Source organism: Melanostigma gelatinosum (genome assembly GCF_949748355.1).
Source record: "Melanostigma gelatinosum genome assembly, chromosome: 19".
NCBI classification, from domain to species: Eukaryota; Metazoa; Chordata; class Actinopteri; order Perciformes; family Zoarcidae; genus Melanostigma; species Melanostigma gelatinosum.
Window position 1 is genome coordinate 12305208 of NC_136652.1, and position 26456 is coordinate 12331663.

Here is a 26456-nt window from a genome sequence, read left to right on the forward strand (position 1 = left end):
TCCAGTGTCAAAAGAGGGCGACTATCTTTCCTTAAAACCATACATTTAGAAATAAATGTAAGACACAAAACATGTTTTTCCTTTGCAGCTGAGAGACTTATAATCTTTATTGCATGCAAACACTTGATTTAGGTTTGTTTATAGTCACAAACCTCATCCCAGTGTGTTCAAGATGGGGCAATAACATTTATTACCGACAGTAAAACCCAAGCTCATCTTTTCACCTGGTGCTTCTGGGTCGATAAGTCTGCCCGGTCCACTCACAGAATTATACAATAATATGCTTTAATTTATGAGGCCATTACATTTTTTCCAACTGGGAGAATCTCGAGTTAGATCAGAAAAGTAATTTTCATTGCACTTAATGTCGTCAAACTACAAATGTTTTTGCAGCAAACGGTTTGATTTATAGTGGTGTCATTGCTTGTAAGGCAAGGCAAGGCAAGTTTATTTGTATTGCACATTTCAACAACAAGGTCATTCAAAGTGCTTCACATAAAACCATTAAAAGCATCAAAACATAAGGCAAAAGAAAAGGAGATTTAAAAACAATTAAGAACATTCATTAAAACATTAAAAAAACAGTGCAAGAAATAAAATGCAGTAGTAAAATGCAGAAATGCAGGAAATTGATTAAAATATGAATTGACCGTTGTTCAATTAAAGGCAGCAGCAAACAGAAAAGTCTTCAATCTTGATTTAAATGAGCTGAGGGTCTCAGCAGACCTGCAGCTTTCTGGGACTTTGTTCCAGATATGTGGAGCAGAAAAACTGAACGCTGCTTCTCCATGTTTAGTTCTGACTCTGGGAACAGATAGTAGACCGGTCCCAGACGACCTGAGGGGTCGGGATGGTTCATAAGGTAGCAGCAGATCAGAGATGTATTTTGGCCCTAAACCATTCAGTGCTTTGTAAACCAACAGCAGGATTTTAAAGTCAATTCTTTGTTGGACAGGAAGCCAGTGAAAAGACCTCAGAACTGGAGTGATGTGATCCACCCTCCTGGTCTTAGTGAGGACTCGAGTCCGTCAGAACGCTGCAGCTTTCTGACGGACTTTTTACAGAGACCTGTAAACACAACGTTACAGTAGTCCAGTCTGCTGAAGATAAATGCATGGACAAGTTTTTCCAAATCCTGTTGAGACATAAGTCCTCTAATCCTTGATATATTCTTCAGGTGATAGTAGGCTGATTTTGTAATTGTCTTGATATGGCTGTTCAGGTTGAGGTCTGAATCCATAACTACACCTAGATTTCTGGCTTGGTTTGTGGGTTTTAACATCAGTGACTGAAGCTGAGCGGTGATTTTCAATTGTTCGTCCTTGGTACCGAAAACAATTACTTCTGTTTTATCTTTGTTTAATTGAAGAAAATTCTGGCACATCCAGTTGTTGATTTGTTCAATGCAGTTACCCAGCCCTTGTATGGGATTATAGTCCCCTGGTGACATAGTTATGTAGATTTGTGTGTCGTCTGCATAATTATGATAACACACTTTGTTGTTTTCCATAATCTGAGCTAGTGGAAGCATGTAGATGTTGAACAGAAGAGGCCCCAGTATTGAACCTTGGGGAACACCACATGTCATTTTAGTCAGCTCCGATGTGTAATGAGCCACAGACACAAAGTATTCTCGGCCCTTCAAGTAGGATTCAAACCAGTTAAGTGCTGTGCCAGAGAGTCCCACTCAGATTTTTAGTCTTTCTGTACAGGTTGCTTTCATGTTTATATTCATGCTGATATCTTAAAAAAAAATCAATCCATTCCTATCCAGATCAAATAACTTGTTATATGACAGCTGTACATAAATATAAGTAATTATTAATTAACATGTACATTTGAAAACAATGTACGTGTTCTTTAGCTGACATATTTAAGGATATAAAATATGTACTCCGTAGTTTATGAAGCTGTCAGTATCCCCTTTCTATCTTGTGCTGCTGGTCCAGACATGTCTGTTCCAGGCTCACTTTGGCATCTTCAAAATCTGGATTGAGCTTTATTGCTTGCTGGAAGTCACTCTTGGCATCGTCGAAAAAACCTGTAAGAGAGTAAAAGAAATGTACATACATAATAAGTTAACTAACTGAAAATGAATAATTAAATAAATAAGTTCATGATTTGTAATGGACTGCCTAACTGGCTTGTTAAGAGTCATCACTTTTATTTAGTGGGCAGCATGAGCACGAGCGCTATCAGCGAGTACACAGCTCCATCTAGAGCAGCGGTTCCCAATACGTCGATCGCGATCAACCGGTCGATCGCGGAGGTAGTGCGGGTAGATCGCATGACATTCAAAAAATCTTTTTTTATTTTTTATTTTTAATGAGATGTCCGCATGACATTTGCCACGTGATTTTCTAACACACGGGTCACCACGTATGCGCAGTCAACCGCGCAAGCTACTGCAAAACTCCAGCGAGCTAATTAGTTAGCCTTCCAATTTATTTCTACTAAAGAAGCTAAAGCGCCATGATTTGGGAAACTTCCAAAACCTCGCGTCATAACTGGAGACTCAGCGGAAGGCATGTGCGTAACTTGACAGTGCGCGCTACACAGAGCAGATTGAGTGTCTGTCAGAGTTTGACAAACGCTTTCGAGACTTTGCTTTACTCGAGCCAGTTGCTACACTTATGTGCTGCACATTTCAGGAAGATATTGAGGTTGATTCACTCGCATCAAAAATTGCAACGCTGTTTCACCTGAACTCGTCTGGAGTGGAGGATGAGATTCTGACACTGCAAGCTGACATTCAGCTGAAGTCCAGGGCTCATGGACAGTTTTCTCACAGAGGAAAAGTACCCAAACATGAGGACATGTGATAGATACCTTCTTGACTGCATTATTCGGCTCTACTCATTTATGTGAGTCAGCCTTTTCCCACATGAAGAACATTAAGTCCAAACACCGTTCCACCATGACTGATGATCATATGAAGTCTGCTTGAGGCGGATACCAGCAGCTACTGTCCGGACTATGCAACTCTGGCCAATCCCATTCAGTGCAAGTCATCAGAGTAAGGTAACGACCAAAAATGTACAGAATTGTATTGTGCCATAAGGGTTCATGCACTTATGCAAGGTACACCAATATATATTGTAAATATAAAGTATATAACTCACTCACTCTCTCTCTCACACACACACACACACACACACACACACACACACACACACACACACACACACACACACACACACACACACACACACACACACACACACACACACACACACACACACACACACACACACACACACACACACACACACACACACCATTTTTTATGTAGGTAGATCATTTTCACTTGGTCATTTTAAAAGTAGCTCGCAAGCCGAAAAAGTGTGGGCACCCCTGATCTAGAGTATCAAAAAGGAAGGGACACATCAACCCACCTATTGTTGTGAATATGACTATTCATTTTCAGATTGAATCTTATGTCTGATCTGTACCAAAGGACAGCTTGTTTACTGTTTCAGAAAAAAATCACTGCCACCATGATGAATTTTATTGAAAATGCAGAAGTATTGAGCAGAAAGGGACAACAGGAAGCTTGTGGAAAGGCATATTTGATGAAGGAAGCTTTGATCTATATTTCACTGAGGCAGTTTTGTGTTTTCTTCATTGACTGTCTTATACGCAACACTTTGATAAATCTAATAAGAGTCTGTCTGATAGTTTCAAATATTTTTTTCCTGGCCTTTCAAACAGTGGTAAAGCAGTGTAACCACAGTTCACTGTTCTTAATAATTTTCCTAAATCCTCATTTCTGAGGAAGTTAAACATCTGTTTGCCACCATAAATTTGAAAAAACAGGCAGTGTTTTGATAAGATGTTGGGCCAATGAAAACCATCTTCTAAAAACATATTCCCCCATTTGGTGTGATGATAGTTAAGGTGGAGAACGCTGTTAAACATGTTGGTCAAACATTTCCCATAAGTGTTCCATTGGGTTGACATCTGGTAACTGTATGGAAACATCTGCACTTTGCTTCTTACTTTTTTTTATCTTTTTGTATAAAATCTAGTATGGATTGTGTGAGTCTTTGCACCCATATATATAGATTCCTCCTTGAATACATTTTTAATTCAATTTGGACACGATAAGGACACAATATAACAAATCCTATATTTGACATTTATTTTGAAACAAACCGGAAGTCACACATGTTGCTCTGTCAAGCTCGATGATAGCAGCACAGCTGTTGTCTAACAACAAAAAGCGTGCTTCATTATTAAGAGCCTTACCTAGTCTATAGCGGATGAGTCCTCTGTTGTAGAAAGGTATTTCATACCGGCTGTCAGTCTCTATTGCGGAAGTGAAGTCCTCTATTGCTTCATTAAAATCCACCCGGAGGTACTTTTCTGTCCGCGGCTGTTATAAGCACTGGCCAAACTGCTAGCTTCACAGTCCCTGTGGAAATATGACACAGTTAAACGTGGGTTATTTAACAATTGATGCAATTTAAGGACAGCGTAGAGAGAGTAAGTAAATTGAAGTTAGCAAAAACCGGGTCAACGACATTAACAGATAACAGAATATGGTGTAACACTAGTTTGACTGTTAGCTCGTTTTACTTCTCCGGAACGGAACACAGTACCTGAACTGTGCGCACGACGTGATAAACTTTGTGTAAAGTTCTTCTGCCCGTTTGAAATTCTGTGTTTCAAACTCAGAGTGAGCATATTCAAGGGTTTGGGGATTATCTTCCTCCATAGGTTAATGGCGTTGTCGCGCTGTTCCGACTACGGATATGACGCACAAAATACAACATCCAATCAGTTTCAGCGGGTCGCAAGTGGGCGTGACTTGCAATTACATTAGGATTTATAACTTTGATTTTACTAACTTATAGTATATTTCATGTTATCAATACTCTATATTTATATGGTCATACGGGACCATAACATCTGAAATCAGCAGGTAACAGCAGGTGGCACTCTTGACTCAGATCTCCTTAAAACAGTCAACGAAGTCTTCAGTGCAAGTTATGTAGGTGCAATTAAAACAAGTTCAAATTATATATGCATGCAATTTTAACACAGATTCCAGTCTCCGGCTAACTGAAACAGTATTATTCTAACAGTGCAGCAATGGTGGTGTTTTACATTTTAAAAACCAGGGATGTGACCCTAACAGAAACAAACTTCTGTCACACTAGTCTCATTACAGTGTGGACACTCGCTGCAGTAAATACACAGCAAGGAGGGAACCCATAAGCAAACATGGTGAGAAATTCTCAGGCCATCTCCCAGGTGAGGATGTCAACTGCCCTGGTAAAAAAGGCCACCTGAAGGTAGCAAAGGTCGCTCAGTAGCCGTGCACTTTCCTTTTGCAGCCCATTAATCTCCAGACTGTGTGGACGAGTTGAAACAGATCAAACGGAGACCAGTTTGACCCAGAGGAAGACGATGCAGGGCCACTGGCTGTTGACACTCCTGAGAAAATGGCAATAACATGCAACCTGTGGAAATGTAGGCTAACTGTGTAGGCCATTTCCTCACATGAAGCGAGACATCGTGAATCTATAGAAAGTCTTAATTTGACAAGGGCAGTCTGTACAGCTGAAGCAAAGACTTGGATTACCTCCTTACTTCATTTGTGGCTGGTAGGATATGGCAGCAAAAGAACAAACAAAAAAATGATGGTAAAGATCCATATAAAACGTATTTGACAAGGTCCACTCACCAGATCTTCAGATCTTGCAAGCACATCTTGCAAACACATGGTGCAGGTGGAGTTGGTGATTACAGTATATTTCCACGTCCAGGAATGGACTCAATACTCAGTACATGCTCAATAAAAAAAGCTTATCTGAAACAGATTATTTAGAATATTTACATTTTTTTCAGGCTCTCAAATTTCTCTGTATATACATGCATTCAAAAATATTGTCCATCTATTTGCAAGTGAAACAAAATGAAACAGCAAAAAACTAAAAATCTATATTAAGTACATTATTATAATTATAAGTACTTACAGTTCAACGTTTGCTCCCACATATTTATCTGCTGTCAAGTTATTTAGTTTGATTCCTTTTGTTCATTTTCTTATACTATTATACTTTTTTCATGCCACAAATTCTTTCTTTAAAAAACCCACATGTGGTTATTTTAAACATCCTCAGTCCATCTCTCGGCTTGGAGGATTGTTAGATTGTTCATTGTGTTACATCACCTTTAAAAAAGTAACTATCAATGAAACAGAACACTGTTCAACTGTTTGTCGAGAAAATGAAACTTTGTCCTCAACTTTGCACCAAGTTCTACATGTCTTTTCCACGTGTCGTCGGTATGTGAGTCCCATTCATCTTCTTCCCCCGAAACGCCGGTGGGCTCACCTCCCTGACCGCTCACGTGTGTGGTAGCCATGAAAACCACTAAAATAGCGGACAAACACAAAACTGCTGTCTGGTTCAAAGAAGGAGGGAGAGGATCCAAACCAGACCAGAGGTAAACGTTGGCGTGTTGACTCTTTACCTCACACGGACAGAGCAGACAGAGGAGCTCTGTTGTCGGCTTCCTTCCAGAGGTTACATGATGACCTCCGTCTGTTGTTTTGGCAACACCGAAGGTGTAAGAAAACACATGATGGTGATAACAGGGTACAGACCGATGGTGGTGTAAGAGAAATGTTATTGTCCAAAATAATTGATCAACTCAGGTTAGTTGAATCAACAGCTCTACTCAGTCACGGGACGATTGTAGACTTTGTTCCAGCTTCATTTTGAATGTTTAGTGACTGAATGTCTGTTTCTTTAGGGTTAGGGAGCGGCCTTTCCTTGACCTCAGCTCTCAGAGCGCTTTGACTGTTTTTGTGGAGCCAGAGTATATCATAACACATAGTTAATAGAAATGTGAGAGCTTGTCCATGTTTACCTTTCTATATTGACATAGAAATACATATGCCACTGAAATGTACAGTTATACAACATATACTGATATAATGGCTCTTTTGTAACCACAGAAACGCATTTTAGAGTGACGTGTTGATTCAGCCAACTACTTTATAGCGCAGTACAGACTGAAACTCCATGAAGATACAATTAATCCATCAATAACATTTTTTTAAAGGGCATTTAAAGGAATTTGACTTGAATTATTAGAACTCATCATAAATCAAAATAATGTTTTTGTCTTCACATGAAAATCCACAATGCTTGTATGTAGAGAAATGTATCATTAGCCTTTGAAAAACATAATAAAAGTAAGATTCAAGTTGCAATCCTTCAAACTTTCATCAAACGTAGGCACTTTTTTTAGCAATAGCCATTCCATGTATTGTGTCACCGCTAGTGGCGGACCCCGCCATTCCCATGCTGGCTGTAATTTACTGGGATGTAACCCAGCCTTATTTGATTTCACTATTATCAGCTTCACTGTTAAGCCTTGAAATATTATGTTAAGCCATAATATTCATGACGTTTTCAGTATCACCTCCAGTTTAGAACTCAAAAAGACAACACTGTGCACAACAACCTCCTTTAAAGTTTTTTTATTGTCTGATTTGTTTGCTTGGTTACCTCTATGATTCTTAGCAAACATTACATGTCATCTGATAACATTCACAGACACAAAGGATTAACATTCATTATGCATGAAACGTAATACAAATTGTAACAATACTTTAACTGTTTTAACAGATTATACAATAAAGAAAATATGCAAGAGTATCTAATGTAGGAAAGAATTTACTGGTTGTAAAAACAAAAGTAGTAAAAAGTACTATATACAAGATGCAACTTTGTACAAAAATAATGCAGAGCATACTTCATAGAGTACAGGAGAAACAATGGAAATAATAATTGTTGTCTTCGGTTATTATATGTCACACTACGTTCATGTAAGTGTTTAGAGAAAACTGTCTAAGTAGCTTTAACTGCAGCTTCAAAACATTGCATTTAATGCCCACATCCAACTGCAGACATTGTAACTCAACAGTGCACTACAGTCGGTAACTTGAGGAATATTGGTTCATGAATCACACCTTGACACGATCTGTGGTTGAAATCCATACAGTAGTTATGGGAGGATGGATGACAGGAAGCACATGTCCAGGAAGTAAGCCAGTGAGCTGTCTCTGCAGAAAGTAAATAAAGAAGAGGTCAGACTGTGTGGAGGGTAGGAGGCTTTTTACCACAAATCTCTCCCAGAAAAAAAAGCTGTCAATACCCGCCACTGCGTCCAGCTCTAGGCACGGGCCAGCATGTTCTCCAGACGCTCTATTCTCCCAGACACGTCGACGAGTGAGATCGGTCAAGAAAACTCATTTGCAAACGCATTTACAGGTACGATTAAATGATCAAAACACACTGCTAAATTATATTACAATTACAATGCCAGCAGGTAGATATAATCAACTTTCGTGTCAGAGAAATGTGCTGTCGAGAATGTTTCTAACATAAAGTCTTTGATCTGAATCAACAGGAAGGATATGCTTGGCTGTGAGCTGCTGGATGGCAGCCAGCGTCCGCTTCTGGAAAGCCAGTCTGGCTTCACATTTACAGGGATCCTCCACCATCACCACCGCCTTCACCTCTTCTCCTGGAGAAAGTACATTTCACATCAGTGCAACAGATCGTGTAGAGAGTGAAAAAGCACACAAAACACCACCCGCACTCGACTTTTTTTTTCAACTGGGCTGCAGTTCATGCTTGAAAGTACACTTTCCAAATTATTCCACAGAATTAATTTACCATTACCTATGCCAAAACAGTAATGCCATAATAGTGAATACATTCTATAATATTACCCGATGTCCAAAAAATGCTGCGGTCACCAGTGAATTACAGAGTCAGGAATTAAGCCCCAGTTGGTTGTGATGTTGTGAAGCCCTGCTCCGAAGCCAAACACATTCCGCACATTGCTTTGAAAGATTTGACACATAGACTTTTAGCAGCATTAATATCACAGCAAAAAGCCACATTAGCTGTATCCACACAGTGTGTTCTTACGTTTCGGGGAACACGTTTTCTCGTCTGCATTCAAGATATAACCAATCCGGCACTGGCAGTAATACGAGGCATTGCTGTTGACACATGTGTGTTCGCAGTCATGTCCCATGGCACAGGGGTCCAGACCTGGAATAAACCGGGATTAAGGGATGGGTACAGTTTCATGCAGTATGCTATTGGCAGGTATCCTGTGATAGGTAAGGTAGTGCTCTGCAGATCCATCAAACCAGTTGATGGTTATCAGTATCAGTATCTCCTTCTACTGTTGACAAAAGTAAAATAAAGTATTTTTACTGTCAGTTAAATCTCATTGGATTTTCCGACATTTCTTTTGCTTGTACTGGTTCAAAAAAGCTTTTCTTGTGTTTGTACTTGACCACATGTCATTTGTGTTGGAAAACTTGATCCATTCATACACCTTCACCACATCTCAGCCAAGATCGTTCACTGTGTGTTGGACAACACAGGTAAAATCACAGAACCCTGAAGTACAACAGGAATGACAGTTATATGGACATATTATCTCATTAGGTACTCAGGGGGGACAAGACACACATCAGACAAAAACATGGGGACAAATTCAGGTTTACAACCGAGCCTCATTTGTCCAAATCTTTGAAGTTCTTGTACAATCTAAATCTCGCCATTCAAATAAATTATTCTGATCAGTAAATTGCTTGAGATTGTTGAAATTTTCACACATTTTATCAGCAACAATTGGAGCTTTTTGGAGCTCATATGGATGTAGACAAGTGCATTATGTGTTGTGTTTATCCACATGTCCATATTTGAGTGTATATTACCATCATTATTCCATCAGTTCTTTCGAAAAAAGGAGGTTTGACAGAGCATTTAAATAATTTCACGTAAAAACGGATACAAAAGCAATCACCACGATGATGCTTTGACTACAAACCATTTTCTAAAGATCACCATTTACATTTTTTTGCCTGTAAATAAAGAAGCTGAAAGTTTAGGGCTGCACAGCGCCAAGACTTTACACAGGTTTGACTTGGCGACTACAAGCAGGTTCTAGTACCGACATCTGCAGTCCATGTGGGGGGTTGAGAGCATCTGGTATTTTCCCTCATGACTTCACAGTTTATATTTCCCCAATAACACAGCAAATGATCCACAAACTGCAACAAAACCCCCCGTAGACTGCAGGTGCCCCTTACTGAGGAACTAGAACCTTGGTTAATGGTGGGGAAAAAGGTCTCGCAGGTCTCTTTGTCCTACCGCACAGGGTCTCACTGAACTTGGAGGTGAGCTTCTCGATAACACCGTAGGTCTCCACATAGAAGACGTGGTCATCCAGAGGGATGCTGGCCATCAGTTGCAGGGAGCGCATGTCAGCTCGGTCGACCCCGACAGCGTAGATCTCGATGCCTGAGGCCCGAGCAGCAGCAGAGACCTCCTCCACCTGGTCTTGGGGTCTCCCGTCTGTCACAATGATGGCCACCTTGGAGATTTTCCTGGAGCGAGGCCGGGCTCCAGACTGCTCGGTGAAGGCTTCGTTCACTGCGGTCTTGATGGCGAGGCCCGTCATGGTGCCGGCCGCCAAGGGCTCGATGCGGGAGATAGCTTTCTTCATGTCGGGTTTGTTGAAGTGGCTTTTGAGGAGGAACTCAATCGTGACCGTGCTGGCGTAGTTGACCACAGCCACTCTGGTGGCGTCGGAGCCGACGTCCAGCGTGTCGACCATGTCAGCCAGGAATATCTTCACCTTCTCAAACTCACCAGGACGCACACTGCGAGAGCTGTCGATGATAAAGACCAGGTCCAGCGGGCGGCTCCTGCACTGAGAGTCTGTCTCTGGTGATCAACCAAAACCATGGCAGGATTAAGTCCATTTCATACTGAAAACCCAGTTCATTATTCAAACAAACACTCAAGCTTGTTGGTTAAACTGTCACAGTGAGAAAACAGCAACAACACAGGAGACTTTAGGATACACAACACATGACTCCATGGCGACAGAAGGAAACTGTTGTGCATCACTGCAGTGGTAAAATGATGGTGAAATGATTTAGTATGCCATAAAACATACTGTATCATTTCAGTCTTTCAACAGTCCATCACAGGACTTATCCTTTTATTTCATTTCCATGAATTAAAAGGATGCTCGATGCCCACACATAAAAAGTGACATCACACCTAAAGCCTGAGACAGTAGGAGCGCTGCATGTACAATCACACATGTACTGAAGTACATGCTGCAGTTCAGCATCAGATCCAAAGCACACATACGGACTGTTTTTACACTTTTCGAAAATATGAACATTTGCTTTAATTGTTTTCATAAAATAAACGATCTTTTCCATGCACAAACTAATTTCTTTTAAATATTGCGCACACATTTGTTTAAATCTGTGTTCGTGACCACTTGCATCTTTGCCAAGATCATCCATCCACCTGACAGGTGTGGCTGATCGAGACGCTGATTAAACAGCATGATTATAATACAGGTGCACCATAGGCTGGTCTCAATGAAAGGCCACTGAAAAAAACACATTTATTAGGATTTCACATGACTTCATGAGCAACATAAATGCATTTATTTTGCCACGCTCCCTCAAAAGTAACGACATCTGTGGCATTGTGTTGGTAAAACTGCACATTTTAGAGTGGCCCTTTATTGTGATCAGCTAGTCACCCCTGTGTAATAATGATGCTGTTTAATCCGCCTCTTGATTATCCACACCTGTCAGATGGATGGATATTCCTGGTAAAGGTGCACATACTAAACTACAACCGATTCAAACTAATTTGTGCAATAGATTTGAGAGAAAAAAGTATTTTGTGTGCATAGAAAAAGTCTTCGATCTTTCATTTCAGAAAACAAAAGGGTTGCGTTGATATTTTTCAGAGTATATATACAAATATATACAGAAAGAAAGTTTTAGCTCTATCTTATCGCCTGCTTTTTCTTTTTTTCTTTAAGTTCCTGGACATAGTCAAGGTCATAAATTCAAATAGGATGAATAATGAAGTGAAAGTAAATGGCAATTCAGTCTATTTAGAATGCTACTTATTTGTCTCCTACCACTAAACGTGATACAAATTCAATTATATCACTTTTTAAATAAGATAACATCGGCTTCAATTGGTGTTTCTATTCTTATCTCAGAAGAAAAGAAACAGATCTGAGCTGCAAAGCATTGAGGATTTAGTTTGGAAAGCAAACCTGACTGGTAATATTCTACCTGTCTCCACAGGGCTGATGGTGGTGACGAAGCCGCTTTGGGTACTGACCAGCAGCGTCACAGGAGCGGTGGTCTCCGCCGGCGGCGCGGTGGTGACCACCACCGGCAGGCTGGTTGTCACCGGTGCCACTGTGGTTGCTGGCAGAGTTGGCTGCACTGTTGCCTCTGGTAGAATTGGAGGGACAGTGGGCGGGTGCACTACAGGTGCTGTTGGGTCTGACTTAGCTGGGCATGGACCTTTCAATTTGTAAGGGAACGGCCCTTTGAGCCTGTGATGGGGATGTTGAGCTACTGGTGGAGACAGACCTTTGTATATGTGATGCATTTGTGGCACCACAGGCCCTTTGAATCTGTTGTAATAGGGCGGCATGGCCACTGGAGGATATGGAGGGACAGGTCGATACACGACTGGTGGAGGGATCCTTGGTGGCTGGTAGTGGTAGTGATACCCTCCTCTATACGTGTAATCACTTCTGTGCACTACAGGGCCACCAGAAAGGAAAAGTGATAGAGAACATTAGTAGGCTGAAAGTAAAGGAAAGATGTGCAAGTTGACATTGATAAGTAAGTTGTAGTGAAATATACAACAGCAGACGGACAAATTATTAGTTGACGCACGAGTGTAAATTCAGCCACCTGGGTTGTTTACAACAATTATCTTGTATAACACTTGTGAAACACTCAACAACGTTCACATTTTCATGCATGCAAGAGAAAAGTGTAAGATACTGTTGTTATACTGCTAGTTAAATTACATTTGTGAAAGATGAAATATTTAGCCATACTCAGCCAGGTCTAGCTTTTAATATTTTATCTTCAATTTACAAAAATGACTTAGATTCAAAAAGTTTCGAGGAGATTTAAAAAGTCTAATGTGGAATGTAATGCAAGTACATTTACTCAACTCCTAGTGCAGTGTTAAGGTACTTGTACTATACTTAAAGACTTTCAGTATACACTACTTCTACATCTGAGAGGGAAATATCGTACTTTTTACTCCCCTAAATTGACTTGACAAATTAGGTATTAGTTAGGATACTTAGCAAATATAACATTTTACACACCAAACCTATGACGACCATAACCAACTACTACATTAAAATACTGCTTACACATATACTGTACAATAATGCAACACTAAAAGGGGCTGTCTCTTCTGACACGGGCACTTTTTAACGACTCATGTTTCTTACTTTTACTTAAGTTTGTCTTTGAATGCAAGACTTTTACTGGCTCTTACTCTTACTTTACTACTTATCATACATGCTATTTCTAAAAAATAAAAAATAAATAATCTGAAAAGTCACAAGTCACCACAGCTGTCAAAAAACAACTACTGGAGTAAAAAGTATTTTTATAATTGGAAAGTAGTGAAGTGTAACGTAACGTAGGCCTACCGGCACCTCGCAACTGTACTTAGAATAAATAGTAAATTAAGTTAATTACTTTTCCACCAGAGGTGTTTTTATACTGATATAATCTTTTCTTTTACTTAAGCGAAATATACTTCACCACTCTTACCAACTCTGCCTAACTGTCTTTCAGAGAAAGCATAAAGTTCTGATACAAGTTCCAGTGAAACTTACTTGATGGATCCAGGGTCCTGAACGGCAGTCGCCCATTGTTTCTGGTTTGAGCGTAGCTCTGTGCGGCGATCAGCCGAGGATCCCCCGCACTGATGTGATATGTGGCCAGAACATCAGACAGCAGCAGCGACAAGAGGCTCCAGAGGAAAGACTTCATCCTCATGTGCATAAGGTCTGTCCGGTGCCTGGTCTCTGCCTCAGAGGGTCCTGCTGCGGTCTAACCGCCTCCACGTATCAGGGGCTCTTAGACCAACACGTCAAAACCTCCGTCCAATCCAGAGGTGTGACATGACCTCCGTGACACCGTGAATACAGTATAGCACATGACGCATGCCCTACCTGCAAAATGTGGAGGAGACTTCAACAGTACCGGTTATATCGAGTCCCCGCAACGCACCACTTTACACTGCAAAAACTGTTGCATTGTTTTCAAATAGATTTTTCATATATTGAGTGAACTATTCACTAATAATAAAAAATAAATACATTAAGGTTTGTGTTAAAAGGTCACAAGTTGTTGGATGAGCCTTCAATATGGTTCAAGCAATCTAGTTAATCAATTATGTCATAAGGTAAAATACAAATGTGAACGCAATATTGTAAAATCTATGCTGTGGTGAAAACAAAAGGATTTAATAAAAACAAATTTAAAACCAAAACTTTTACCATTTGTGTTGCTGCTGCTGAACATTATGTGAGGTATTGAAAAGCTCCACTAAGCACCTGTTTGGGGTTGAGATTGGGCTGAATTTACTTCAGCATACTTGTCGTGAACAAAAGACTCACGAAGACAAAAATGTTCTGAAACATTTATTGAAGTCAAATGTATTTCCACTCGGACAAAATCATATTACCAGTAAAGTAATGGAGAGGTTGTTGATAAGCATGAGACTACTAATGTTCACAAGACTAGCCGTTTGCGCCAGACGTCAGGCGAAAAAGAAGCAGAGAAAGTGATCCATCATCAACGCCTCTGCTCTCTCTCTCTCTCTGTCTCCCCGATAGTCTCTCAGTCTCAGCTGGGAAACTATTCACTTGCTTCGCTAACACATCCGGGCAGCAGACAGTGACACAAATGTCAAGGGTGGCGGTGAACTGAACCACAGCAAAGCTAAAATAAATAACAGACGAAAAAGTGCTACAGACTCCATTCAAGACTGAGATGGAATAGCCTAGATCTTAATAATTAGGGAGGAAAGTAACACAATTCAACAATAAGCGCTATAAGAATAAGAGGATTGTCATAAGAGTTGTTTTCTTTACACTTCATATATCAATCTACAGATAGTTTGGTGATGGATCGATGAAAGCATTTCAAGCAATGTCATTTTCACATGAATCCCTTTTACTGAGACATAAAAAGGCCAGAGGGGCGGCAGGGTGGGTCTGGTAACTTCCGTTGCTTTTCAAACATCACATTCATTCATTTCACACATATTTCAGTCTCTCCCTCCCTTCCTCCTCTCACACCTCCGTGACGCTCTATAGAAATACAGAGGGGAGGGTTGGACAAACATTGTCAGTGGCCTTACACATACACAGTGGGGGGAGGGGTGTTCAGAAAGAGTTAGTGAGGTAACGTAGGAATGCATATGGTGGTGTGTGTGTGTGCGCGCGTGTGTGTGTGCATGTGTGTTTTGGCAACAGGGCTGGTGCTTAAGCAGGCATATAAGGGGGAGGGGGCTCCTTCACTGGCATCTTCATTGCCATCTCATAAGTGGGCAGGATGTACTGGAAAAGAATAAAAGAAAAACAAACATAAGACAACTTGAAGGCCGATACAGATACTATGGAGGCAGCTGTGTGATAAGACGACATGTCACATCATGAGTCAGAGACAATTTTTATTTTTTTTAAACTGGAGAAGACGAGCTTTAAATTCTGCATTATAAACATTTCTAAGTGTAGCTGCCAATTTATGTTTTTTTTCCCCCTGACATGGTAAACTCTTACGAACAGACACCGCTGTCCTCTTCTAGCTTCTCGGCCCGTCACTGTGGTGATGGCATGACACCTGCTGGCGTATCGTGAGCAGTACATATCGCTGTATCTGATACCGTCAAGTGTTTAAGACAGGCGATACCAGCAGCTTGCATACCTGGGGAGGGGTCTCGAAGGCCGGGTAGACAGCGATCTCTGGCATGTTCCTGTTGTTGATGTACTTGTAGCAGTTCCACACACAGTTGATCAGGTAAGACTGGAACACAAATACAAGACCGCATTTTGAATTTGATGGTTTAAAATCAGGCTGTGTGACTCAACAGACTCGTTAACTCGTTAAACCACAACGACTCTTTACTTTAAACAGGACAGAGCTGTGCGAACGCGTCCTTCACTCTCCCCCTTTTCTGAATATCAGTTTTCTCATCTCACTGTATAAGATTTATTTTCATATTAGTTCACTTAACAATGATGTGAATCAAATGAACCAACACACTCAATAAAGCAGATTTAACTGTAATAACGTCACCTTGAGGATGATGAGGAAGGCAAAGAAGACCAACACAAAGAGCAGCAGGCAGCTGGAGTCCATAGAGAGGAGGTTGTCCTTGTACGGGAAATCCGGCTGAGGAAGACGAGAACACACGTCAGATGATCAAACTGTGTGGGCTGGTGGGGCTCGTGGGTCTGGTGGCACTAACCAGCTGGTCCAGGTAGTCCTTGATCCTGGGTAGGTAGGTGAGAGAACTGATGGCCACCAGGCAGCTCAGAGCAAAGTCAAACAACTGATAGCAGAAAAATGGGATGAGCCAGCCGTCACGATGCTGAGGGGGGAAAAAAAATAAAAAAATTCATGTTATGAACCACGTCATCAATTAGGCAGATCGTGCTTGAGGTCAACGCGTACAGGGACCATGTTGCATTTTTCCCAACCGTATATCCATGTACCCAAAACATATCTGTAGCCAGGAGGTCGGCTCTGTAAACTCTACAGTTGAGGATTCATTTACAGCCTGAGCAGCAAAATGAAACACTACCGTTTTCAATGTCTTAAAGTAGCGATGCACCAACACTGATCATCAGATGTGGTTTGGGGGTAAATGAAAAGAGCCTGCCCGACAGAGACAGGGAGTGCTGACATTGTAACCGTGTACATTGGCACATCTTACTGGAACAAATACATAGAGAAGGTTGAAAATCAGCAAAGTGGTCCTCTGACTGGGCTACTATACAAGAATCTCTACAGCAAACAACAACTGTACACTCCTACGTCACTCTCCGTCACTTCATTATGCAGCAAAGTACTGAATATCGTTGGCAGATCATGATCAAACATTTAGGGGATTCAATTGGGACACTACAGCTCTGCATCGCCACACTGGACCCAGAACAGGGTTTCTACAACTGTTGTCTGGGGGCAAGTATTTGCACAGCTAAAGTGTAACTCTTGCACAGACCGCTGGCACGAACAGAGCGCCGAGCGTCACACTTTAACCGTGCAGTCACCCCGACTAGCAGGTTAACGCAGGGCCACGTCAAAAGGCTATCAAACCTGTCCGTCTTGATGCCACCGGGCCGGCCTGTGATGTAAAGATGACAAGCAGTGAGAACACAACATTGCGCGCGGCACTCGCACTGCGTCAGGATTCTTTTCAACAACCACAGCATGTCTTACTTACCGCTGAACTCTGGTGCTATTAATATACAACTTGAAAGCAATGTGTTCTATTTTTGCATGCACATTCTGGGATCACATATTAGCACAAGAAACTCAGCCAGTGCTTTAAAATGAAACGCATGCCGTCAAGAGAGAACTGAAGACTTACAGTAATGGCTCCGTACACCATCATGGCACTGATGGTGAGCATCAGCAGAGAGATGGCGAAGCCAACACAGGCATTCTCTGCGAGAGAAAAAGTGAGAATACATACATAAATCCACCAAATGATTCCATACAATTTTAGCTTTGGCCTTGGATCATTAATGTATACATCCTTGAGTGCGGGTGTATAGTCGCCTGCTCTCTAGAAGTGAGTAAAGTGTAAGAGAACCGTCTCCAGGGCTTCTCTCCTTCCCGCTAACTCGGTTTTAAAGGGCCGCTCTGGGGAGCATTAAGCCTCTCTCCCTCTCAGCTGTGTCTGTAAATACACAATGAAACTCAGCCTGGGATAATTAAAAGGCCGGCCTTTGATATGCTCTTTTCTCGCCATCACTCAGTCTCTCCTTCCTCAAACTCCTCTGCCTGTTGGGCTCGAAAAAAAGATGCTGGTGAGAAAGCTACAGCAGTACCGCGGCCCAGACGACATTTCTTTGTTATTTAGTAGCTCAAACGGAACAACTTGAACATCAAAGTATGAAACTGTCAAGTGGACTCTCTGGCGCTCGTATTAAAGTTATAGAAAACAAAATTCACATAAGCTTAAGGTCTGCTGATTTATTTGTCACATCAGCCTAGTTTGGGCTGTCAAATGTCAGAAAATTGTGAAAATCTTGCCTCATTACAATCACACTCTTCTTAAAACACATGTGACATCTTCAAGTTGTCTGAATCAACAGTCTGAACCAAAATATATTCAGTCTACTTTCACGTAAGATTAAAAAAAAGGAGCACAAAATTGGAGGAGCTGCCACCAGAGAGTATGTGGAATTTTGTAGTTTACTATAATAAACTTAAGGCAGAGACCATGTCATCTTTATATTACTTAAATAACTTCTAAACATGGCCTGGAATAAAAACGAGAGCCGCCTGATGACGCTGCACTAACATGTTAACATTGCCTCTGCGTCTGTGGACAACCTCCTCTGCCTGCTGTGTGTGTGTGTGTGTGGTGGTGGTGGGGGGGGGGCACTCTGGTGTCCCCTCCAGCCCTGCACATATAAATACAAACACAGAGGATCAACATGGATCCTCGAGGAAATACTAAGGAACGACACCAGTGACACTAACAACATTCAGTTACATGTACGTAGCACAGCAGTGCTGTTGTCCTCGTGTGTTATTCTGCTTTGCAGGCAGAGGGGAGTTGTGCTCCCTGCGGAAGCTGAATCACGTGTTCAACCTCAGCATGACAGCAGCTCGTCTGTGAACTTCTATATCCAGTGCAGCCGATGTTCGTTTCGTAATGTTTCAGTGGGCCATCTTCACTTGGACACAGAGGAATTAAGAAGGCTTGATGTGTAAATGTGTCGTAAACTCAAAAGAAAACATGTTTTTAAAATGCAGTTTGTCTGCCATCACAGTAATTCTCAGGAAGGTCCCGCTGCTTACCAGACATCCTGTCGGAGGCAAAGTAATGGTCGATGACCTCATACTGCAAGTCAATGGTGGGCACGTTCTCTGGGTGGGTCACAGCGACAGTCAGCAGGATGCCCATCAACAGATTGACTACCTGAGGAGAGGAAGAGAGAACTTTGTACTCTCAGCACAACACTTAAATCCTTTTATTCAACAATCGTTTGGAATATGTTTTAGATTGAATTCCTCCCTTACATTCAGCCATTGGTTGAATGTATTGCAGAGGCACGGGCGACATTACAGTGAGCAATTTATCTCCTTTTTTGTCAGTTACTTTATCGTCATGTGGGAAGTCCAGATGTTTATAAATGAATTCAACTTTTTGATGTAGGGCCGGTTTAACTGCAGAGAAGTGTAGTGGGCAGGCTGCTTGTGTTCAACAGTTCATGTGCTCATACAAATTCAAGGAGGAGAGAGAGTTGGGGAAGTATAAGAATGTCTGTTGTGATTTAATTCGGGTAATTTATGGGAAGAAAACATAAACCTGTACAACCCTAAACCAGTACAGACCGACTTGGCTACTACCATTAAGTCTTAGTGCCTGGTGCATTGGATCAAAAACTCTTGACTTTTTGAATATATATATTAACTTTTCCTGATAAAAGTCTGAGAACCAAAACGTGATTAATAAAGTGAGTACCAATGATGAACAGTGTGTTTGCTTTCAAACTGTTGTAACACCTAACGTCACCCAAGAAGGCTTAACGTTATACGGTCATTAATGCAACATATGTATTCCATATTGTTCCCTGAAGTGGTTTCAACCAACGGTAACGAACACAGAGGAAAAATATTACCAAAAAATGATTACTTGAAGACGTATTTTGGAGTTTTTAATCCAATGAACATGTTTACGTTATTATACCAGCACACACGTAAGTAAGTACAATTTATTTATAAAGCAATTTTCACAGACAAAAGTCACGAAGTGCTTAACAGAGCAGAAATTACAAGCATAAAAAACACAATGTGACCATAGGGCCAATAATTTACATACACAGAAAAAATATAAAATTAAAACATAGTTTTAAAAGCAGGTCTAGGACATGGGGTTTTACCCAAACGCCAGTCTAAAAAGGTGAGTTTTGAGCTGGCTTCTGAATGAGTTTCATAGAATCTGCGAGGCGTAGAGGTGCAGGCAGAGCATTCCACCGCCTCGCCGCTACTGCCTCAAAAGCTCGGTCACCACGGGTCTTAAGGCGAGCGCGTGGGACAGACAGAAGACCTAAAACGTTTGACCTGAGAGTGGAGGCGGGTGAATAAGGGTGAAGTAGATCAGCTAGAGCCTAGCCTGGACCGAATCAAAGAAAATCCCTAGATTGCGCAGGTTGCAATGGGCAGCAGAGGAGAGTGGACCAATACTCTGCCTGATCATGGGGACAAACTCATCCGGTGCATTAACTAGAACCTCCGTAAATTTAGAGTCGTTGAGTTGTAAGCAGTTTTCTGCCGTCCAGTCTCTGATGGCATTGACACAGTCCAGGAGCCTAGTTAATGTGAAGGCCTGGCTGGGTTTGAATGACAGATTGAGTTGGATATCATCTGCATGTAAATGATAGGCAACATTGTAACTGTTTATAATCTGTCCCAAAGGTAACAAGTAAAGGGGAAATAACAGACTATCACGTGACACTATTCACCCGTTACAATGGCTGCTACCATGCACCACATTACCAGTCCAGTTTCGGTTTTCTTGCATCAGTGATTTCGTGGAAGTAGAGCAACAACGCGTGTTTTAATGTGTTAAGTAACGTTACCGTCCAGCTGGAGACCAAAAGTCAGCGGAGGATTTAGAAATACAACCAAAAGTATGAACATGTGTTACGTGGCGTGGTAAACGAGATTAATTCAGCTGTGAATGCAATTATTAGGAACCACGTAAACAAATATGTACTTCAGCGTGCCTAGGAAACGCAGTTTCTTGATTTAACTTAAAAAATAATCTGCACATACTTTTAATACTATTAAAACATGCGTCCATTTTAGCAAATCGCGTTACTCTGGATTCCTTCACAGTCCCGCTTGTTGTGATTCACGTTAGCAAGTCAGCGGACCGTCAGCTAGCTTTGCGCTAACGTGCTAACAACATAACGTTCCGTTAGGTGAACATGTCACATATTTTAATCGTTCAGAACACGGATGCAGGTGACTGGCGCTAATCGGATGTAGTTCCTTGCTGTCGTTGTATCGGTTTACTAACTACAATTTAACGGTTGGGCGAAAGAAACACAGCTAATTAAACCAGAAACGGAAGCTAACGTTGAGCCTAGCGCTCGGTTAACGTCAACTCGGCATGTAACGGATATTAATCAGACAAAAAAAGTTGCGCCTAGCTAACATTGGAGTTGCCGACAACAGTGGTCATATCTACATGAATATATAATAGCTGATATACAGTGTGTAACTATGTACTTTAAGGACTTTAACAGAGTTGATAGGCAGTGCTAGCTAGCATTAGCTCGCTTAGCTCCATCAACCATTTTACGCACCATGTACCATGTTCCCAGGATGATGGTCCCCGTGCGGACGTGGCAACATCCACAACACCTGGTGGTGTACAGTCTGTCTCGACTGGGCTTAAAGTGATGCATGTCCTCCACAAGCGTAGGAAGAAACATCAGGAGAGCTTGTCGTGGACGAGAAAAAATCTTCTCAGCGAACTAACACAGAAGGAACGCCCACCACTTCCTTGACAGCCTGTGCGACACCGGTGATAAAAACAAACGCTCTGACGGGCAGGAAAAGGCGGGGACCATAAGGTTACTTTTGACTGACAGGAATCGGAACCAATGGCCGTGGAGACATTCCGAGTAAACCCAACAGGCTTTTAAAATTAAGCTTTCTGTAAAGGTATGGCTGATTTACTAACCGAGAAAAGCAGTATATTGTCCCAGGGTGGACTAATGGGGCAATTTGTTTGCAATAATATGTGTTTAATTCTGCTGAAGAAAATTGCAAGGCAACACATGGATCATTTACCTAATCTTGAGACCAAGAGGTAAAACCATGTTACATGGTGCATTTACTTGATCACCTTACTACAAAGTTATTAATAATGACCAACTAATATACATGTACACAATGCACCAAGAGTAGGAGGAAGATATGCTGGGTCAGCAGGGGCCCACAGGCCCTGTGGCCCCTTGGGAGTTCTGATAATAGATAATAAACCATTTCCACATATCATCACTGACCAACACTTAAATTAGCTATGTGAATGTCAGATTGATTCCTAAAAAAAAAAACCCACTGCGATACTTAATCATCTTACTGTACTATATATTACACGATAACACACACGATGCAATAGCATGTACCGGTACATATTATCCTCTCATTGTTATACGTAAGTTTAAACAAACTGTACTTATGCTCTCAACATACACTCATAAAATAAAACAACAAAAAAGCATTAAGGGTTAAAAGTTGTAAAGCAAATTTATTGATATTTATATCATACAAAAATAGTAAATATCATTTCATGGAATATATCTATCCATCCATTATCCGTAACCGCTCATCCAGGCATCAGACCCAGACCCCAAAACCTAAGCTGCTAAATGGTATGCAGTCATTGGTAATTACATGTTTTACACCTGTGATTTTCCTACTTTGACATCAAAATGTCTTCCATGAAAAAAGGCTATCAAGTATTTGCTGTACAAAATAGTTCTTGCAAAGTGACTCTTGGTCATCTTTATTTTAAATGTTTCAAAAATGTGGGCATAATGCCACTTTCAAACAATAATATTGCAACGTGTATCATACAAGATTGATAATTAATTAATCACATATTGCATCTATGACCATCTTCCTTCAACCAGACAACCACAAGTCAAAAATGATCATATACATCTGCTTGATAGATAGTAAATAAAGACTCTTCTTATATTTCATCATATATATAAATAAATTATCAATGAACAACTGCAGATACATTTCCATTAAGTGCAAGTATAACTGTCATTTCTCACCCCCCCCCCCCCCCAAAAAAAAGAAATACGAGATAATAACACATTTACAGACATTGGCCTTAGAACACAAACATTGTTGTTAAAGTTTTAAGTTAAACAAGAACGACCTCCCTGTTGGGTCTGTAATGGTCTCCCTCTGAAGCCCTCTGCTGACCCAGAATGTATCCTGCGTTATCTTTCTTCTTCCACCTGTATAATAGTGCTGCAACTGCAGCTGCAAGTGCCACTCCTATTGCTCCTCCTGCAATAACAGCTGTAAACATAAAAGACTGAGTTAGAATACAAACACATTACATCACTCTTTATTCAACGTGCCCTACTGCAAAATACCGGCAAGGATGTCTTTGTTCTCAAAGAAACTCTTGCTGTTTGCGATAATGACAAATCCTGATCCGCCGTCTTTGTGTGGACCGTCGAAGTTCAGGACCGGAGAACCCTGAAGACAAAAGCAGGAACAGTTGGAAAACGTTATTTCCTGCTTTGCCATCTATATTATAAGGCGAAGAAATAACGTGACTTGTGAAAACAACCATACATGGGACGTATTCTTGTTTCCTTTGCTGTTGGGTTGATCCTTGATGTTTTCTGTTTCACCTGAGACAGAGAGCATGGCATATATTGTGTGTTTTATTGGAAAAAACAATGACAAGAACAACGGATGTAATATTAAGTGGATTATAACCATTTAACAGTCATTGTGCGTAGTACTCAGCATTACCTTGTTCTGACCAATCCCCTGAACCAGAGCCATAACTGTCCAATTCATACCCTGATCCCTCTAAGTCCTCAGGACGGGCAGCAAACTAAGGTCATGGAGAAAAGGGGATGAGGGTATTTAAATATGCGGACCACCACAATACTCTTCCCTGTCTTATTATCAGATATATAAACACAGACAAGAGGTGAGGGAAGCCTGTAAACGGTGCTTATGAGGTACTTACGAGGACAATAAAGAAATGAATCATGTCTTAGATACAAAGTCCCATTGAAGCAACACAGCCTCAAAAGCACACTGGGGCTGACGCACCCAGAATGACGCCATTGTTATCACCAATAAAGTGTAATCAGTAGAGAATAGAGCTTGAATTAAATGGTAAAGTCACTCCACCCATTTGGCAAAAACAGTGAAGGTAAGAGAACACACAATCTGTTGTTTGGACTCAACACCTCCAGCGTTTAGTGTACTGTGGAGCAGCTTAACACAAAGTAAAAAAGCTCTGACAAAAACTTCTCTTCAAGTAAATGATTCATTAGAATACTATTATCTTAAATATATAAAGCTGCTGTGATTAGGTGAAGAGTGGTGGAGGAATAAAAACCTTTGTTTTGGAAAATGGAGTACTGCTACTTACTCAGACATAAAGGCTCTCAATACTGTTAAAACCCTGCCAGCAAATAAAATGTGCCTCAGGCACTTCCTGGACCGGGGGGCTTTACTATGTCGCATCCATAACGTCTGTGCCGCCCAGCTGTAGTTGTGCACACTAATAATGTTGACAGCTGGAAACATCTGTCAGGCAGCACTAATGCGTAAAGGGACGCAGTGAATCTTGTGTTTAACTTGAAATGGATCCGAGGTTTGTTGCTCCCAAATGTTTGCATGCGTTTCCTCCCGCAGACTACAGACATGGATGCAAGATTCACTTTTCCACAGGTGTGAATGTTTTGTGTGTGTGTGTGTTAGCCCTGTGATAGACTGGCCACTCGGGCTGGAAATTGTCTCTTGTCTATTGCACGCTGAGACAACTGATGAATCAATGAAGTCAAATTACAGAAAATGAATCAACAATTTTAATGAGCCATTTATTATTTGAACCATTTGTTGAGCAAAGACACCACAAACTGATTCCAGATCTTACAGTGTGATGATTTCGCTGTCTTCTATCATGACTTGAATATCTGTGGTTTTTGCATTGTTGGTCAGACAAAACAAGTGATTTGAAGACATCAGCATTCATCATTGAATTAAATACAACACAGCATGACAATGTATTGGGAAACTTGTACTGTATGCATCATGATTACTTTTGATACTTGAAGCATATTTTCCTTGTAAATACTTCTGTACTTTTGATTTGAGTACAGGACTGTTTTTTGACCACAATTGGAAATATTGTACTTTTGATTGTATGTACTTTTATCTCGGTAACTTTGTAAAGTATATTGTAAAGTGTATTTTATATTTTGGTGTTTCTCCTCACATACATCCACCGGTGCCAATGAGGCATTTTCCTCCCGAGGAAGATAAATAATTCCTGAGACAAAAAAGCCATTCGGTGAGAGTTGTAAAATTCATAAAAAGCTTAGTGTGATTCCCTCTGCAGAGACACGCTTTTATCATTAATATCTTCAATTCTCTGCGTACAATATTTGATCTCTGACACCTGTCACACCAATACTTCTCTAATGAATGTTAAAAAAACATTGAAATAAAAGAGAATCAAATGAGCACAAATTCGAATATTCTACATTAAATAAAGGTCACTTTAAAGCTTTAAATGTGAAGGTTTCGAATAAAACTCAAGACCCAACAAACAATACGATCGTAAAAGTAAACACACCTTTGTACAGCAGTACAGCTAATTTGAGGAAGTGAGAAAGGTAAGCACGAGATTCACTTGACGTCAACACTGTTAAAAACAGACTGAAACTGACTTACCGACATGCTGATGGGATGTATCAACACTAAAGCTAAAATAAAAGAAGCTGCCAAAGACGTTCTCATCTTTCCGTGGAGTTGGTGTTCAGTTTATTTTGTCCAAATCTGCGACAGGTACTCCGTAGTGTTGAAACTGTTGAACCTGGAGCCGCCACTGCGCTGCCCAAACCCCGCCCACTGAAACTAAGAACACCGGACTGTGACGTGTTTACAGAGGCGCGCCTGAAGAACAGTCATTCATTCGTTTGTTTAATAAAGAATGGCGTGTGTTATTATTAATGCATTGGTATTCTAATGTCGTGACTGCTCAAGGTGGAGCAAATAACTAATGTGTATACCATGGGGGTTGTTTGATCTACAACAATACATTATATCTTTCAGATATTAGTTGGTTTTGTATGTAAAATCTTAATTTGGAAACTAACTAGGAACTACTCTATAGCTATAAATTGGAGAAAAAAAGTACAATATTGACCTCTGGAATTCAGTGCAGCAGTAGTAGTATAAAATGAGTACAAGATTTGGATACATATGTATATTTATTTTACAATGAATTGAAACCCCGTGACTGCACACGGCAGATCTGAGGTGCATGGAAACAAAACATTGTACTACTTGAGTATACACGTTTTGCTTGGCATGCATTTTGCCAGTATATACATTTTAATCACACTTTAAGTTTAGTTTTCCTTGTGAAAAGTTAGTACATTTCTTGTGAAATTGCATCCGTTTACTAGAGTCTAGGGATACTTGTGTAGCATTTAGAGGAATAAACCTTTCACAAGTTCAAAGATGGAGCGTGACGCTTCCTTATCTTGGACACTGATCACGTTAAGCGTGT

At 40.9% G+C, this 26456-nt stretch overlaps 3 protein-coding genes across 3 annotated transcripts; all 3 read right to left on the reverse strand.

Annotated features, from left to right (window-relative positions):
• On the reverse strand, nt 1-4717 carry ttc32 (tetratricopeptide repeat domain 32; the record flags this gene model as incomplete). The annotated part of the gene is given in 4 exon segments (XM_079291360.1): nt 1-2041; nt 4249-4365; nt 4368-4414; nt 4602-4717. Coding segments are annotated over 4 exon segments (408 nt in total). The 3' UTR covers nt 1-1913.
• A 3473-nt stretch (nt 4718-8190) lies between these two features.
• matn3a (matrilin 3a) lies at nt 8191-13903 on the reverse strand (the record flags this gene model as incomplete). Its single annotated transcript, XM_079290521.1, has 6 exons — nt 8191-8246; nt 8437-8538; nt 8955-9080; nt 10194-10769; nt 12161-12640; nt 13747-13903. 6 exons carry the CDS (start codon nt 13901-13903, stop codon nt 8191-8193), a joined length of 1497 nt encoding a protein of 498 aa, XP_079146647.1.
• Nucleotides 13904-14543: 640 nt separating this feature from the next.
• Nucleotides 14544-21671, reverse strand: laptm4a (lysosomal protein transmembrane 4 alpha). The gene is made up of 7 exons (XM_079291337.1): nt 21472-21671; nt 18956-19076; nt 17514-17590; nt 16389-16511; nt 16217-16312; nt 15845-15943; nt 14544-15477 (listed from the first exon to the last, which is right to left on the reverse strand). The coding sequence occupies exons 1-7, from the start codon at nt 21598-21600 to the stop codon at nt 15403-15405; spliced, it is 720 nt and encodes a 239-aa protein (XP_079147463.1). The 5' UTR covers nt 21601-21671; the 3' UTR covers nt 14544-15402.
• Between the last annotated feature and the right edge of the window lie 4785 nt (nt 21672-26456).

Coding starts and splice junctions, on each gene's coding strand:
- laptm4a (XM_079291337.1), bottom strand. CDS start 21,600: ATGTTTCTTCCTACGCTTGTGGAGGACATGCATCACTTTAAGCCCAGT. Junction 16,512..17,513: donor TGGTGTACGGAGCCATTACT/GTAAGTCTTCAG, acceptor TTCCCCCCTCAG/CATCGTGACGGCTGGCTCAT. Junction 16,313..16,388: donor AGGACTACCTGGACCAGCTG/GTTAGTGCCACC, acceptor CGTCTTCCTCAG/CCGGATTTCCCGTACAAGGA.